Here is a 15,762-nt window from a genome sequence, read left to right on the forward strand (position 1 = left end):
AGGAAGGGATATAACGCACAATGTGGGAGGACACAGGAAGGGATATAACGCACAATGTGGGAGGAGACAGGTAGGGATATAACGCACAATGTGGGAGGAGACGGGTAGGGATATAACGCACAATGTGGGAGGAGACGGGTAGGGATATAACGCACAATGTGGGAGGAGACAGGTAGGGATATAACGCACAATGTGGGAGGAGACGGGTAGGGATATAACGCACAATGTGGGAGGAGACGGGTAGGGATATAACGCACAATGTGGGAGGAGACAGGTAGGGATATAACGCACAATGTGGGAGGAGACGGGTAGGGATATAACGCACAATGTGGGAGGAGACGGGTAGGGATATAACGCACAATGTGGGAGGAGACGGGTAGGGATATAACGCACAATGTGGGAGGAGACAGGTAGGGATATAACGCACAATGTGGGAGGAGACGGGTAGGGATATAACGCACAATGTGGGAGGAGACGGGTAGGGATATAACGCACAATGTGGGAGGAGACGGGTAGGGATATAACGCACAATGTGGGAGGAGACAGGTAGGGATATAACGCACAATGTGGGAGGAGACGGGTAGGGATATAACACACAATGTGGGAGGAGACGGGTAGGGATATAACGCACAATGTGGGAGGAGACGGGTAGGGATATAACGCACAATGTGGGAGGAGACAGGTAGGGATATAACGCACAATGTGGGAGGAGACGGGTAGGGATATAACGCACAATGTGGGAGGAGACAGGAAGGGATATAACGCACAATGTGGGAGGAGACGGGTCGGGTTATGATAACACACAGTGCGGGAGGAGATGGGTTGGGTTATAATAACACACAGTGCAGGAGGAGACAGATCTGGATATAATAACGCACAGTGTGGGAGGAAACAGGTTGGGTTATAATAACACACAGTGCAGGAGGAGACAGATCTGGATATAATAACGCACAGTGTGGGAGGAAACAGGTTGGGTTATAATAAAACACAGTGCGGGAGGAGATGGTGTGACAAACTGCCATTTGCCACTGAGCATTGGAGAGGACTGATTGCTAGCCTCCTGCCCTGCGACTATGGCCCTGGTATGTATTGCCCTTTAAGAACTGTATTTGGGTATAATGGAGTTTTATAATGCTGTTCCTTGCCCTTTAATTACTTTGGAGCAGGTTTGCAACTTTTAAACTGGCACTTCAGATGCAGTCGAAGTGCCGAAGTTGTCGAAGTGGCCGCCATTCGACTAACGAACACGTGGCAGCGGCCATTTTAACTTATTCGAACGCAGTCAGCGGTGTGTGCAGCCAAATCTATGGAACTGTGTTTGGCTACCCAATTGCACGAACACCGCTGGCCCGTACCTTCTACGCTTCTTCAACACCGCGGCTGGAGACTAAATCCCGTTCGAAGATTCGAACGCTCGTTCAAATGGGACTTAGTCACTTTTGACCGTCGGTCTATTTTACTCCGAGAAAATTACTTATACCTATCTCCCAAACGGCTGAAGGGATTCGAATGATTTTTGGGTATGTTTGTATTTGGAATGTGCTGATTAATAATATGTAGTATTTATTAATATTGGATGTATGGTTTTAGAGTTATGAAAGTTGGGTAGAAAGTATGTTTTAAACTGTATGGATAATTGGGTTACCTCTCAGGCTAAGGGGAGGGAATCTGTGGGATGTAACCATTGTGTGATTGGGTAATGTATAATTGTATGTGGGTATGTGGGTGTTGCATAAAAGCAGAGTGTGTGCCATTAAACCTGAGTTCTTCTTGACCCTCAACACGTAGTCTTGTCTCGTGATTGGAGGGTACAGCTATATTCACACTGGGGATTGCTATGCTCTGCATGCTCCCTTGGGCTTTAATCACTTAGCTCTTTTGAGAGCTTGCTCCTGTTACGCTCTCCTTGGAGGAGAGGTCTTCCCCACACGGTCCTGGATGCTGGAGGTTCATACAGGGTGGAAGGAAGACGGCGAGACTCCAGTTAAGCTACTGCGGTTGCGGAGTCTGCAGTGGTTGTGGTGTCTGCTGCAGTGCTTGGAGTCCTCAGGAAGCGCTAGAAGCATCCGTCAACGGAAGGTGTCCGTTACAGATGGGTTGGGTTATAATAACACACAGTGTGGGAGGAGACAGGTCGGGTTATAACGCACAGTAAGAGGGGAGATAGGGGTTTTTAATATGAGGGTCAGTCAGTTTTTAGGGTACATTAATCAATACATGGTGGTTATGATAGTTATTACAGGTAAATGTGTAACTGCTGTATAACATTCTGTGACTGTCTCCCTCTTCCTGTAGTGGACACAAACACGTATTCCAATACCACGAATTCTAAAAATGAAAACAAATGGTGGCCGCATGCTCAGAACGTGAGTATCAGAGATTGAACCTACCTTCCTGACACACCAAAGCTTGTACATACCTGGAAGCAGTCTCACGTTAATAAAGGGAAACTCCAAACACCAAAACAACTTTAGCTTAATGAAGTGGTTTTGGTGTATAGAACATTCTCTGCCATTTAGGAGTTAAATAATCACCAACTTATTTACTAAAGTGAATTTCTAATTTAAGGGTATGTTTACAGTTCAGATATTTTGGTATAAAATGTAACATTCACTTTAGTAAATAATGCTGGTTATGCATTTATAGTCACACCTTTCTGGCGGAGACTCCTGACTTCCTGTAAAGAGAGATTCAATGTTCACACTTCCTTTATTGCAGTCTGCTTTACTTTAGAATTTATCTCCTGCTTTGTTAATAGCCTACTAGACCCTGCAGGAGCCTCCTGTGATTAAACTTCAATTTATAGAGCAGGATATAAAGGAAACTGTGGTGGGACTGCTGGCTGTCCATGAATTGCCCTCTTCTGTATTCGTAGATTTCCTATTATAAAATGTGTGTGTTTCCCCATGTAGTTTTATTTTAACTGTGTAACAGGTCTTTTGACCGCGCTGGGGCGCTCCGGTGCACGGAGTCCATGCGCTTCCCGAACGAGGACCATTCTGGTGCCCCATTACAACGTTCCTACCAATTAATCAGAACGTTCACACTTGCAAAATGAATGTGAAACCGCAAGGGAATTAATTAATTAGCGCTCCACTGGGTGACCACCAGGGGCAGCTTTCGGATCCCGAAGAGGGACGCTTCGCTTGCGGGGGCTTTGCACCGGGACTCCAGGGACGGGTCCCTGATGTTGGTGGGGATATTTTCTGGGGTACTGGTGGTCCGAGTCACTCTAACCTGCTCCTAGAGGGGCCAACATCACTGTTCCCCTACCTGGGGGCTGCGAGGCCAGGCTCGTAGCTGCCCAAAGAGTGCTCCCCCCGGGGTCTGCCGCAGTTGGGCTGCGAAACCCCTCTCCTCCCCAAGCGCCGATTGGTGCAACAGAGTTTCACGTCTTTCAGCTGATTGGTTGTTGCTTTGTTTAGGCGCAAAGTTTGAATGCACCGGACTAAACCAAGCAAATCCCTGGAACTAATTTCGGGGATGTACAGAGCCTCGAGCCCCAGATTTTGGTTTATGATGATTTCTCAGGGCTCTGTATATCCGATAGCCCTGTTATTTGCAGGGATCCCAGAGGGGACCCGGGGCTATCCAGTCATGTGTCGGATATGTGTGACCCTCTTCCCTTCCTGGGGTGCGGAGTCCCTAGGTGTTCCCCCTTGTATGTACTATGTTTTAATGTGTGCAGGGGTCTATGCATAAAAGAAGCCTGTTTTCAATAAAGACTGTCAGAGTTGTACCTCCAGAACTGTGTCTTGTCCAGTTACTGGGGGGAAATGGGTCTCTTTGTATTTTAAATGGTTCCTGATCGGCTGAAGGAAGGGAGTTAGTGGAGGTAACTGGTCGGTTTACCAGGTGGTCCAGAAACATTCTGTGCTGTAAACTCCGAACCAATATTTTTATATATGTATATATGTTTATGTTCTATTTTGTTTACTTGTGAGTCAGGGTTCTGGGGCTGCATAAACTAACAGGGTTATTCTCTAAGGTGAGACTTCAAAATTAATTTCAAAGATTAATAGCTCTAAATCAGCTTCTAGTTCGGAAACCCTGGCCTTAAAATAGAAATTCACTTTGAATTCTCCCTTTTGTGTGGTGTATATGAGAATACAACACAATATCGTGCAGTATATTCTGTATAAAATAGTTAAGAGTAAGAAGTGATGTTACGCAGTGTAAAGCTCAAGTAGTACCTACTATATAGCGTCTGGGCGGTATGCTCCCCACCACAAAATCATAAAACTGATAAAAGGAGTAATAAGTCAATCCACAGACGGTATGCTCCCCACCAAGGACAAGGGTATCCGGGCTCCAGCAGAAAGGATCGGGTTATTCCAGAAAATGTTTAAAAATAAACCACTAATTTATTTGACAAAATATGTCTATATTTACCACCTGGATCGATTTTTTTTTTTTTTTTTATTATATATTTATATTGTCAAAGCCTCTCTGTGACCACAGTCACATCACACCATCTCCTTCTCACCACGCGTGGCCCATCATAGTGACCAAGGTCAGATCACAGCATCTCCTTCTAACCACACGTGGCCCATAACAGTGACCAAGGTCAGATCACAGCATCTCCTTCTAACCACGCGTGGCCCATCACAGTGACCAAGGTCAGATCACAGCATCTCCTTCTCACCATGCGTGGCCCATCACAGTGACCAAGGTCAAGTCACACCATCTCCTTCTCACCACGCGTGGCCCATCACAGTGACCAAGGTCAAGTCACACCATCTCCTCACCACGCGTGGCCCATCACAGTGACCAAGGTCAGGTCACACCATCTCCTTCTCACCAGACGTGGCCCATCACAGTGACCAAGGTCAGATCACAGCATCTCCTTCTCACCACGCGTGGCCCATCACAGTGACCAAGGTCAAGTCACACCATCTCCTTCTCACCACGCGTGGCCCATCACAGTGACCAAGGTCAAGTCACACCATCTCCTCACCACGCGTGGCCCATCACAGTGACCAAGGTCAGATCACAGCATCTCCTTCTCACCACGCGTGGCCCATCACAGTGACCAAGGTCAAGTCACACCATCTCCTTCTCACCACGCGTGGCCCATCACAGTGACCAAGGTCAAGTCACACCATCTCCTTCTCACCACGCGTGGCCCATCACAGTGACCAAGGTCAAGTCACACCATCTCCTCACCACGCGTGGCCCATCAGAGTGACCAAGGTCAGGTCACACCATCTCCTTCTCACCAGACGTGGCCCATCACAGTGACCAAGGTCAGATCACAGCATCTCCTTCTCACCACGCGTGGCCCATCACAGTGACCAAGGTCAAGTCACACCATCTCCTTCTCACCACGCGTGGCCCATCACAGTGACCAAGGTCAAGTCACACCATCTCCTTCTCACCACGCGTGGCCCATCACAGTGACCAAGGTCAGATCACAGCATCTCCTTCTCACCACGCGTGGCCCATCACAGTGACCAAGGTCAAGTCACACCATCTCCTTCTCACCACGCGTGGCCCATCACAGTGACCAAGGTCAGGTCACACCATCTCCTTCTCACCACGCGTGGCCCATCACAGTGACCAAGGTCAGATCACAGCATCTCCTTCTAACCACGCGTGGCCTCTCACAGTGACCAAGGTCAGATCACACCATCTCCTTCTTTGAATCTCAGTTGTGACACGGCTGTTAGCCTTCACTAATTGAGTAAACCATATTGAGAGATATATAAATGTAATTGCTTGAATCATTTTAATTGCTTGAATCATTTTAATTGATTGTTAAGACACTCACAGCTCAAATAGATGAAACCGCCGTTTAGCCGATAATCCCCCTTTCCAGAGACACAGGCTCTGCACGGCCGACCGCCAAACTCCCGAACGGAGTGCAAGGGAATGCGGTAAATCCACGAACATAAAATCAGCCGAACTCCTTCCATGGCTAAAAAAGGCGAAATAAATCCTTCCAAGTAGCAATCCCCCCAAACACGAGACCAAGCTCCATCTTGAGGGTAAAACAGGAATCTGTTTAATGAGGGCTACCTGCCCGGTATTTATGCAGGTCTCCCACCTGGTGGACACTCCCCTAGGGGACCAGATGGGAGACTGGGACATATATCCCTCCTCTCTATCCTGGAGATAATTGGGAAGGAATCTAATTATCTCCAGGGATAGAGGCAAACCGCCATGTAATACAAGACAGTAAAAACACATAAAAATATATAACTACACAAATACCGAATACATGGGCTTCGTGTAACGTATCCCCAGATAGCCTGGATCTGAGTGCATATTTCTACCGAATAGCGCTCAGATCCAATGCACACAGTTCAATCGCCATGGAGTCAAAGTCTTTCACATGTCTTTCGGTATACGATTGACTCCATGGGATGGTTATCTGGGTTAAGTCCATGCGTATGATCCAAACTCCCGAACGGACCAGTGTTCGTATGCCTCGACGAAAAAGAAGGGCGATCGGTAGTTTCAGCGGTGTTCGGTAGGTAAAGTGTTCGTTTATAGTTCCATAGAATCTTCGCCGAACACCGCTTGTCTTTCGCGTGTTTAAAATGGCCGCCGCCTCATGGTCGGCATACGAACGACGACCACCCTGCATACGGTTAGAATGGAGAGGTATCTGCAGTTAACCACAACGTTCTAATTGGGGCTAAGAGGTTAACCAGCAGCACACTTCTCTCCTGGGTGGCTGACCGTTCGGTAGTTTCAATCGGTATCTCCTGGAACAAACTAACAGGGACATACGGACAGGCAAATAAACGAAAAGGGGCAAACAGACGAACCAGCAGTATCAGTTTATACAGATGGATCTGTCAAATTGTTTAATTTTGTTAATCACTTGTATTCCTATAAAAATGGATTTGCACATGCATTTGATAGCTTGACAAAGACACTGTAGGTCGAAACGTTGCAGTGGGTTCTAAAAATGTGCCCTTATGTATCCTGAGAGTGCCTGGACTTCTATTTTTTCTCAAGTGACCAAGGTCAGATCACACCATCTCCTTCTAACCACGCGTGGCCCATCACAGTGACCAAGGTCAAGTCACACCATCTCCTTCTAACCACGCGTGACCTCTCACCGTGACCAAGGTCAGATCACACTATCTCCTTCTAACCACGCGTGGCCCATCACAGTGACCAAGGTCAGATCCCAGCATCTCCTTCTAACCACGTGTGGCCCATCACAGTGACCAAGTTCAGATCACAGCATCTCCTTCTAACCATGTGTGGCCCATCACAGTGTCCAAGGTCAGATCACAGCATCTCCTTCTAACCACGCGTGGCCCATCACAGTGACCAAGGTCAGATCACAGCATCTCCTTCTAACCACGCGTGGCCCATCACAGTGACCAAGGTCAGATCACACCATCTCCTTCTAACCACGCGTGGCCCATCACAGTGACCAAGGTCAGATCACACTATCTCCTTCTAACCACGCGTGGCCCATCACAGTGTCCAAGGTCAGATCACAGCATCTCCTTCTAACCACGCGTGGCCCATCACAGTGACCAAGGTCAGATCACAGCATCTCCTTCTAACCATGTGTGGCCCATCACAGTGTCCAAGGTCAGATCACAGCATCTCCTTCTAACCACGCGTGGCCCATCACAGTGACCAAGGTCAGATCACACTATCTCCTTCTAACCACGCGTGGCCCATCACAGTGTCCAAGGTCAGATCACAGCATCTCCTTCTAACCACGCGTGGCCCATCACAGTGACCAAGGTCAGATCACAGCATCTCCTTCTAACCACGCGTGGCCCATCACAGTGACCAAGGCCAGATCACACCATCTACTCCTAACCACGCGTGGCCTCTCAGTTACCAAGGTGGGATCACACAGTACCCAAGCGCATAATCATTAACTTTGTGTTGTTGCTGCTTCGTGAGTTTTGAACTATTATTTTATTTACTAGGCAGACTGTGGGGAGCGCAGATTAAAGGACCACTATAGTGCCAGGAAAACATACTTTTTTTCCTGGCACTATAGTGCCCTGAGGGTGCCCCCACCCTCAGGGCCCCCCTCTCTAGAGGCTGGATTAACCCATAGGTAAACATAGCCGTCTCTCTGAAACTGCTATGTTTACAGCAGGCAGGGTTAATCCTAGGTGGACCTGGCACCCAGACCACTTCATTAAGCTAAAGTGGTCTGGGTGCCTATAGTGGTCCTCTAAAGCTGGGGGTTTGATTTTATTGAGGGAATGAAGCATTAGAACAGGTTTAGTATTTGGATTGCAAGGTTTTAACCAGCAGTAAATCAGGTAAAAAGCGAATGAATAACCAAATTCCTGGTAAATTTGTGTCTTTGTCATCCTGGTGACAGCCCTAGAGTTCCTTAATTCTGTATCTGGAATCCGCATGTTTCAGAAATTTCACCAAAACAGATTATTTTCTGTCTGTTTAAATTTTGTCTGTTTTTTTCCTATAGGAATTCCCTGCCGTTCCCGGTAAAAAACGTGAGTATTTGTTCTCGATGTAAATCAAACCATAGCACCCTTCAATTTAGTCATGTCCCCACCTACTTATATCCTGCTTCGCCCCTCCCATAGTAACCTGCCCCACCATGCCGTAACCTCTCACCATCCCATAACCTGCCCCACCATGCCGTAATCTCTCACCATCCCATAACCTGCCTCCGCCCTCCCCATTGTAACCTGACCCACCATGCCGTAACCTCTCACCATCCCACAACCTGCCTTCGCCCTCCCCATTGTAACCTGCCCCACCATGCCATAATCTCTCACCATCCCATAACCTGCCTCGCCCCTCCCTTCATAACCTGCCCCACCATGCCATAACCTCTAATCATCCCATAACCTGTCTCCGCCCTCCCCATTGTAACCTGCCCCACCATGCCATAATCTCTCACCATCCCATAACCTGCCTCGCCCCTCCCTTCATAATCTGCCCCACCATGCCATAATCTCTCACCATCCCATAACCTGCCTCGCCCCTCCCTTCATAATCTGCCCCACCATGCCGTTATCTCTTACCATCCCATAACCTGTCTCCGCCCTCCCCATTGTAACCTGCCCCATGCCATAATCTCTCATCATCCCATAACCTGCCCCACCATGCCGTAATCTCTAATCATCCCATAACCTGTCTCCGCCTTCCCCATTGTAACCTGCCCCACCATGCCATAATCTCTCACCATCCCATAACCTGCCCCACCATGCCGTAACCTCTAATCATCCCATAACCTGTCTCCGCCCTCCCCATTGTAACCTGCCCCACCATGCCATAATCTCTCACCATCCCATAACCTGCCTCGCCCCTCCCTTCATAATCTGCCCCACCATGCCGTAACCTCTAATCATCCCATAACCTGCCTCCGCCATCCCCTTGTAACCTGCCTCGCCCCTGCCACCATAACCTGCTTCAGCATGCCATAATCTCTCTTCATCCCCTAACCTGCTTCCGTCTCCCCCCCCCATGGTAACCTGCCCTTCAATGCCGTAATCTCTCATCATCCCATAACCTGCCCCGCCATGCCATAATCTCACATCCCATAACCTGCCTTGCCATGCCATAATCTCTCACATCCCATACCCTGCCCCGCCATACCATAATCTCTCATCATCTCATAACCTACCTCGCCATGCCACAATCTCTCATCCCATAACCTACCTCGCCATGCCATAATCTCTCATCCTCCCATAACCTACCTCACCATGCCATAATCTCTCATCCTCCCATAACCTACCTCACCATGCCATAATCTCTCATCATCCCATAACCTGCCCCACCATGCCGTAACCTCTAATCATCCCATAACCTGTCTCCGCCCTCCCCATTGTAACCTGCCCCACCATGCCATAATCTCTCACCATCCCATAACCTGCCCCACCATGCCGTAACCTCTAATCATCCCATAACCTGTCTCCGCCCTCCCCATTGTAACCTGCCCCACCATGCCATAATCTCTCACCATCCCATAACCTGCCTCGCCCCTCCCTTCATAATCTGCCCCACCATGCCGTAACCTCTAATCATCCCATAACCTGCCTCCGCCATCCCCTTGTAACCTGCATCGCCCCTGCCACCATAACCTGCTTCAGCATGCCATAATCTCTCTTCATCCCCTAACCTGCTTCCGTCTCCCCCCCATGGTAACCTGCCCTTCAATGCCGTAATCTCTCATCATCCCATAACCTGCCCCGCCATGCCATAATCTCACATCCCATAACCTGCCTTGCCATGCCATAATCTCTCACATCCCATACCCTGCCCCGCCATACCATAATCTCTCATCATCTCATAACCTACCTCGCCATGCCACAATCTCTCACATCCCATAACCTACCTCGCCATGCCATAATCTCTCATCCTCCCATAACCTACCTCACCATGCCATAATCTCTCATCCTCCCATAACCTGCCTTGCCATGCCATAATCTCTCATCCTCCCATAACCTACCTCACCATGCCATAATCTCTCATCATCCCATAACCTACCTCGCCATGCCATAATCTCTCACATACCATAACCTGCCTCGCCCATCTCGTGGTAACTTGCCCTGCCATGCCATAATCTCTCACATCCTATAACCTGCCCCACCATGCCATAATCTCTCACATCCTATAACCCGCCCCACCATGCCATAACCTACCTCGCCCCTCTTGTAGTAACCTACCCCATCATGCCGTAATCTCTCACATCCCATAACCTGCCTCGTCCCTCCCCATATCGTAACATGCCTCATTCCACCCATTGTAAATTGCCTCACTCATCATAATCTGCCCCTCCCATGTAGAGGGTTGAGACCCTGAATGTCAGTCACACAGTGCAGCACTGCCCCAGGAAGCACCTCTAGCAGCCATCTGTGGAATGGCCAGTGGATCCTCAGTGTCTCAGAAAAGACAGTGTTTACTCCAAAAAGCCTGAAGGGAATGATTATACTCACCAGAACAAATACATTAAGCTGTATACCGTACAATAAGCTGCCATTGTTCTGATGACTATAGTGTCCCTTTTAACTTTGAAATTCTCAGTTTAGTAAATCATCTTTTTGTGAATGGATGGCATTGTGTTCCCTGTGACGGAGGTATTTTATAGAATTAGGGAATTACACTCATAGAGGGTGTGAGAGCTAATAAGGTCTGCACAGTGAAGTAGAAATAATAATCCCTGTGGCCAAAACATTGACCTCACTGCTGCACGAACACAGGTGGAATGGATGTACACACAGAGCGATGGACCCTGCCATCACTTACCGGTCTGCATGTTGTAGGTTCTGTGACATGATCTCTTTTCATACAGCCTCTCGGGATGATTATGAGGACGTGAATGACCCGTCCAAGAGGATTCCGGCTGGGACATCTGGGGGACTAGGTAAGGGGCTGGGATACCGGGGGGACTAGGTAAGGGGCTGGGATACCTGGGGGACTAGGTAAGGGGCTGGGATACCTGGGGGACTAGGTAAGGGGCTGGGATACCTGGGGGGACTAGGTAAGGGGCTGGGATACCTGGGGGGACTAGGTAAGGGGCTGGGATACCTGGGGGGACTAGGTAAGGGGCTGGGATACCTGGGGGGACTAGGTAAGGGGCTGGGATACCTGGGGGGACTAGGTAAGGGGCTGGGATACCTGGGGGGACTAGGTAAGGGGCTGGGATACCTGGGGGGACTAGGTAAGGGGCTGGGATACCTGGGGGACTAGGTAAGGGGCTGGGATACCTGGGGGGACTAGGTAAGGGGCTGGGATACCTGGGGGGACTAGGTAAGGGGCTGGGATACCTGGGGGACTAGGTAAGGGGCTGGGATACCTGGGGGGACTAGGTAAGGGGCTGGGATACCTGGGGGGACTAGGTAAGGGGCTGGGATACCTGGGGGGACTAGGTAAGGGGCTGGGATACCTGGGGGGACTAGGTAAGGGGCTGGGATACCTGGGGGGACTAGGTAAGGGGCTGGGATACCTGGGGGGACTAGGTAAGGGGCTGGGATACCTGGGGGGACTAGGTAAGGGGCTGGGATACCTGGGGGGACTAGGTAAGGGGCTGGGATACCTGGGGGGACTAGGTAAGGGGCTGGGATACCTGGGGGGACTAGGTAAGGGGCTGGGATACCTGGGGGGACTAGGTAAGGGGCTGGGATACCTGGGGGGACTAGGTAAGGGGCTGGGATACCTGGGGGGACTAGGTAAGGGGCTGGGATACCTGGGGGGACTAGGTAAGGGGCTGGGATACCTGGGGGGACTAGGTAAGGGGCTGGGATACCTGGGGGACTAGGTAAGGGGCTGGGATACGGTGGGGGGACTAGGTAAGGGGCTGAGATACCTGGGGGACTAGGTAAGGGGCTGAGATACCTGGGGGACTAGGTAAGGGGCTGGGATATGGTGGGGGGCCTAGGTAAGGGGCTGGGATACCTGGGGGACTAGGTAAGGGGCTGGGATACCTGGGGGGACTAGGTAAGGGGCTGGGATACCTGGGGGGACTAGGTAAGGGGCTGGGATACCTGGGGGGACTAGGTAAGGGGCTGGGATACGGTGGGGGGCCTAGGTAAGGGGCTGGGATACGGTGGGGGGCCTAGGTAAGGGGCTGGGATACGGTGGGGGGCCTAGGTAAGGGGCTGGGATACCTGGGGGGACTAGGTAAGGGGCTGGGATACCTGGGGGGACTAGGTAAGGGGCTGGGATACCTGGGGGGACTAGGTAAGGGGCTGGGATACCTGGGGGGACTAGGTAAGGGGCTGGGATACCTGGGGGGACTAGGTAAGGGGCTGGGATACCTGGGGGGACTAGGTAAGGGGCTGGGATACCTGGGGGGACTAGGTAAGGGGCTGGGATACCTGGGGGACTAGGTAAGGGGCTGGGATACCTGGGGGACTAGGTAAGGGGCTGGGATACGGTGGGGGGCCTAGGTAAGGGGCTGGGATACCTGGGGGGACTAGGTAAGGGGCTGGGATACCTGGGGGGACTAGGTAAGGGGCTGGGATACCTGGGGGGACTAGGTAAGGGGCTGGGATACCTGGGGGGACTAGGTAAGGGGCTGGGATACCTGGGGGACTAGGTAAGGGGCTGGGATACGGTGGGGGGCCTAGGTAAGGGGCTGGGATACCTGGGGGACTAGGTAAGGGGCTGGGATACCTGGGGGGACTAGGTAAGGGGCTGGGATACCTGGGGGGACTAGGTAAGGGGCTGGGATACCTGGGGGGACTAGGTAAGGGGCTGGGATACCTGGGGGGACTAGGTAAGGGGCTGGGATACCTGGGGGGACTAGGTAAGGGGCTGGGATACCTGGGGGACTAGGTAAGGGGCTGGGATACCTGGGGGACTAGGTAAGGGGCTGGGATACCTGGGGGACTAGGTAAGGGGCTGGGATACCTGGGGGACTAGGTAAGGGGCTGGGATACGGTGGGGGGACTAGGTAAGGGGCTGGGATACGGTGGGGGGACTAGGTAAGGGGCTGGGATACGGTGGGGGGACTAGGTAAGGGGCTGGGATACGGTGGGGGGACTAGGTAAGGGGCTGGGATACCTGGGGGACTAGGTAAGGGGCTGGGATACCTGGGGGACTAGGTAGGGGCTGGGATACCTGGGGGACTAGGTAGGGGCTGGGATACCTGGGGGACTAGGTAAGGGGCTGGGATACCTGGGGGACTAGGTAAGGGGCTGAGATACTGGGGGGCTGAGATACTGGGGGAGAGGGTTGCAATATCTGGGGTCTAGGTAGAGGGCTGATATAACAGGGGCAGAGCGAGTAGGGGCATTCGGGGGATATCAATCTCCCTTATGCTATTATGGGGGTCATATGTGAGGGAGGACATGGGGGGGGGAGCACTGCTCTCTGACGCTTCTATTTTTACATTTTACAAGGGGGGAGCTGCGTGCTGGTAGCTCCCTCCTTGTAATAAACTGAACAAATTAATACCAATATTCAGTGTTTGTTTGTTCATCTGACATTTCTATTCATGCATTCGTCTTTCTGACGAATGAATGAATAGATGAAATTCCTGTTCGCATGCCCAAGTGTTTAACTAGGTCCAGGCAGAAAATAAAGATAAGAAAATAGGAAATATGGGGGCTTGTGGCCATTTGGAGTCGGGAGGGGGGCGTTAAAAAAAAAAAAAAAAATACAAGAAAACCGGGATTCGGCCAGGACAGTGCTGCTTTAAGATCCTTTAACCTTTCCTGGTAAGTTTTATCCTGCAATCCATGAACCAGTTTAGTAGCCATTCTCTGAACTCTCTCTAAGGTATCAATATCCTTCTGAAGATAGGGTCTCCAGTACTGCGTACAATACTCCAAGTGAGGTCTCACCAGTGTTCTGTACAATGGCATGAGCACTTCCCTCTTTCTTCTGCCAATACCTCTCCCTATACAACCAAGCATTCTGCTAGCATTTCCTGCTACTCTGTTACATTGTCTGCCTACCTTTAAGGCATCAGAAATAATCACCCCTAAATCCCTTTCCTCAGACGTTGAGGTTAGGACTCTATCAAATATTCTGTACTCTGCCCTTGGGTTTTTACGTCCAAGATGCATTATCTTGCACTTATCCACATTAAATGCCAGTTGCCACAACTCTGAACATTTTTCTAGTTTACCTAAATAATTTGCCATTTGGGTGGGGGGGCTAGGTAAGGGGCTGAGATACCCAGAGGGAGGGCTAGGTAAGATTGTTAAAGGTCTTGTATAAAGGGACATGGGCAATGGGCTGTATATTTGGAGCAAGGTAAAGAGCTGGGATATTTTGGGGAGCACAGTGTGGAGGTAGGATATTTTGGGGAGAACGGTGAGGAGCTGGGATAGTTCGGAGAGCAGGGTGAAGTTCACTAATGGCTTATAACCCATTTATCTCCTCTTCCTTGCACTATGGTGTTAATTACTAGACTTTTACTCTGCAGGATTTAACTGCCGCATTGCGAAGCCCAAGGGACCCAGAGACCCTCCTGCGGAGTGGAGCCGCTAGTTACCAGCAGATGGAAAACTGAATCGAAGAGCCCTGGAATCATCCAACTAACAAATTCGAGACCAGTCCCCATCCTGAACCACAGACAGTCCAACAGCCAACTACAAGCCGACCTTCAATAAGTCACAGATTGTTATTAAATAGGCACGCTAGGTACCATAACCACTACCGTGTGTTGTAGTTATGGAGTCACGGTTGCCATGGTTTGACAGTTAGCTTGATGTGTTGGGTGCTCAGTCATTCCAGTCTGAGCTGCTCTTATAAAGCCAAGTATTAACGACTTGACAGAATACTGGTGAATGGGAAAACCTGGCACTATAACCACTACAGCTCACGGCAGAAGATAAGGTGCCTTAAGTTTTTCTTTAAGGGTTATTTGAAGATGTACAGTGGATGTGGGTTGCCTGCACAATATAGATTGGGGATGTGCAGTGTGTAAATGACTTTTATTCACATTTATGTGAATAGAGCATGTTATATGTTACAAATTCTCTTTGTTAATAAAGATTGTCATTTACTGCTGATTGTCGGCTGAGCTTGGAAACTGCCCCAGTGCCCGTTACATCTGCCAAACTGGGAACCTGCCCCGTGCCCCCTCCATCCGCCAAACTGCCCATGTGCAGTTAAAGTTGGTCATAATTCAAGTAACAGAGCTGGAGATGAAAGCGTCTAAACTAAACACACTGTGCTGTAAGTGAAACTCCCCCCTCCCCCCAATCCAGGCTGTCTCAGTCACAGTCAGGAGTGGCAAGGGCTACAGCAACAAAATTGATTTAACTCCTCAATGGCAGAGAATTGAGCAGTGAGACTGCAGGGACATGATCTATACACCTAAACAGCTCCATTAAGATAAATATGGTT

General features: G+C 50.1%; 1 protein-coding gene across 1 annotated transcript in view; it reads left to right on the forward strand.

Annotated features, from left to right (window-relative positions):
- The window catches only part of PTPN18 (protein tyrosine phosphatase non-receptor type 18), a 46,136-nt gene extending 30,766 nt beyond the window's left edge, over positions 1–15,370 (forward strand). The window contains exons 14-17 of the mRNA XM_063433149.1: positions 2,296–2,366; positions 8,420–8,447; positions 11,255–11,326; positions 14,837–15,370. Coding sequence (XP_063289219.1) covers positions 2,296–2,366; positions 8,420–8,447; positions 11,255–11,326; positions 14,837–14,901 — 236 coding nt within the window. The 3' untranslated portion in view covers positions 14,902–15,370. The remainder of the gene's footprint in view (positions 1–2,295; positions 2,367–8,419; positions 8,448–11,254; positions 11,327–14,836) is intronic.
- The last annotated feature ends 392 nt before the right edge of the window (positions 15,371–15,762 follow it).

The sequence above is a fragment of the Pelobates fuscus genome, chromosome 9 (assembly GCF_036172605.1).
Source record: "Pelobates fuscus isolate aPelFus1 chromosome 9, aPelFus1.pri, whole genome shotgun sequence".
In the NCBI taxonomy this organism is placed as follows: Eukaryota; Metazoa; Chordata; class Amphibia; order Anura; family Pelobatidae; genus Pelobates; species Pelobates fuscus.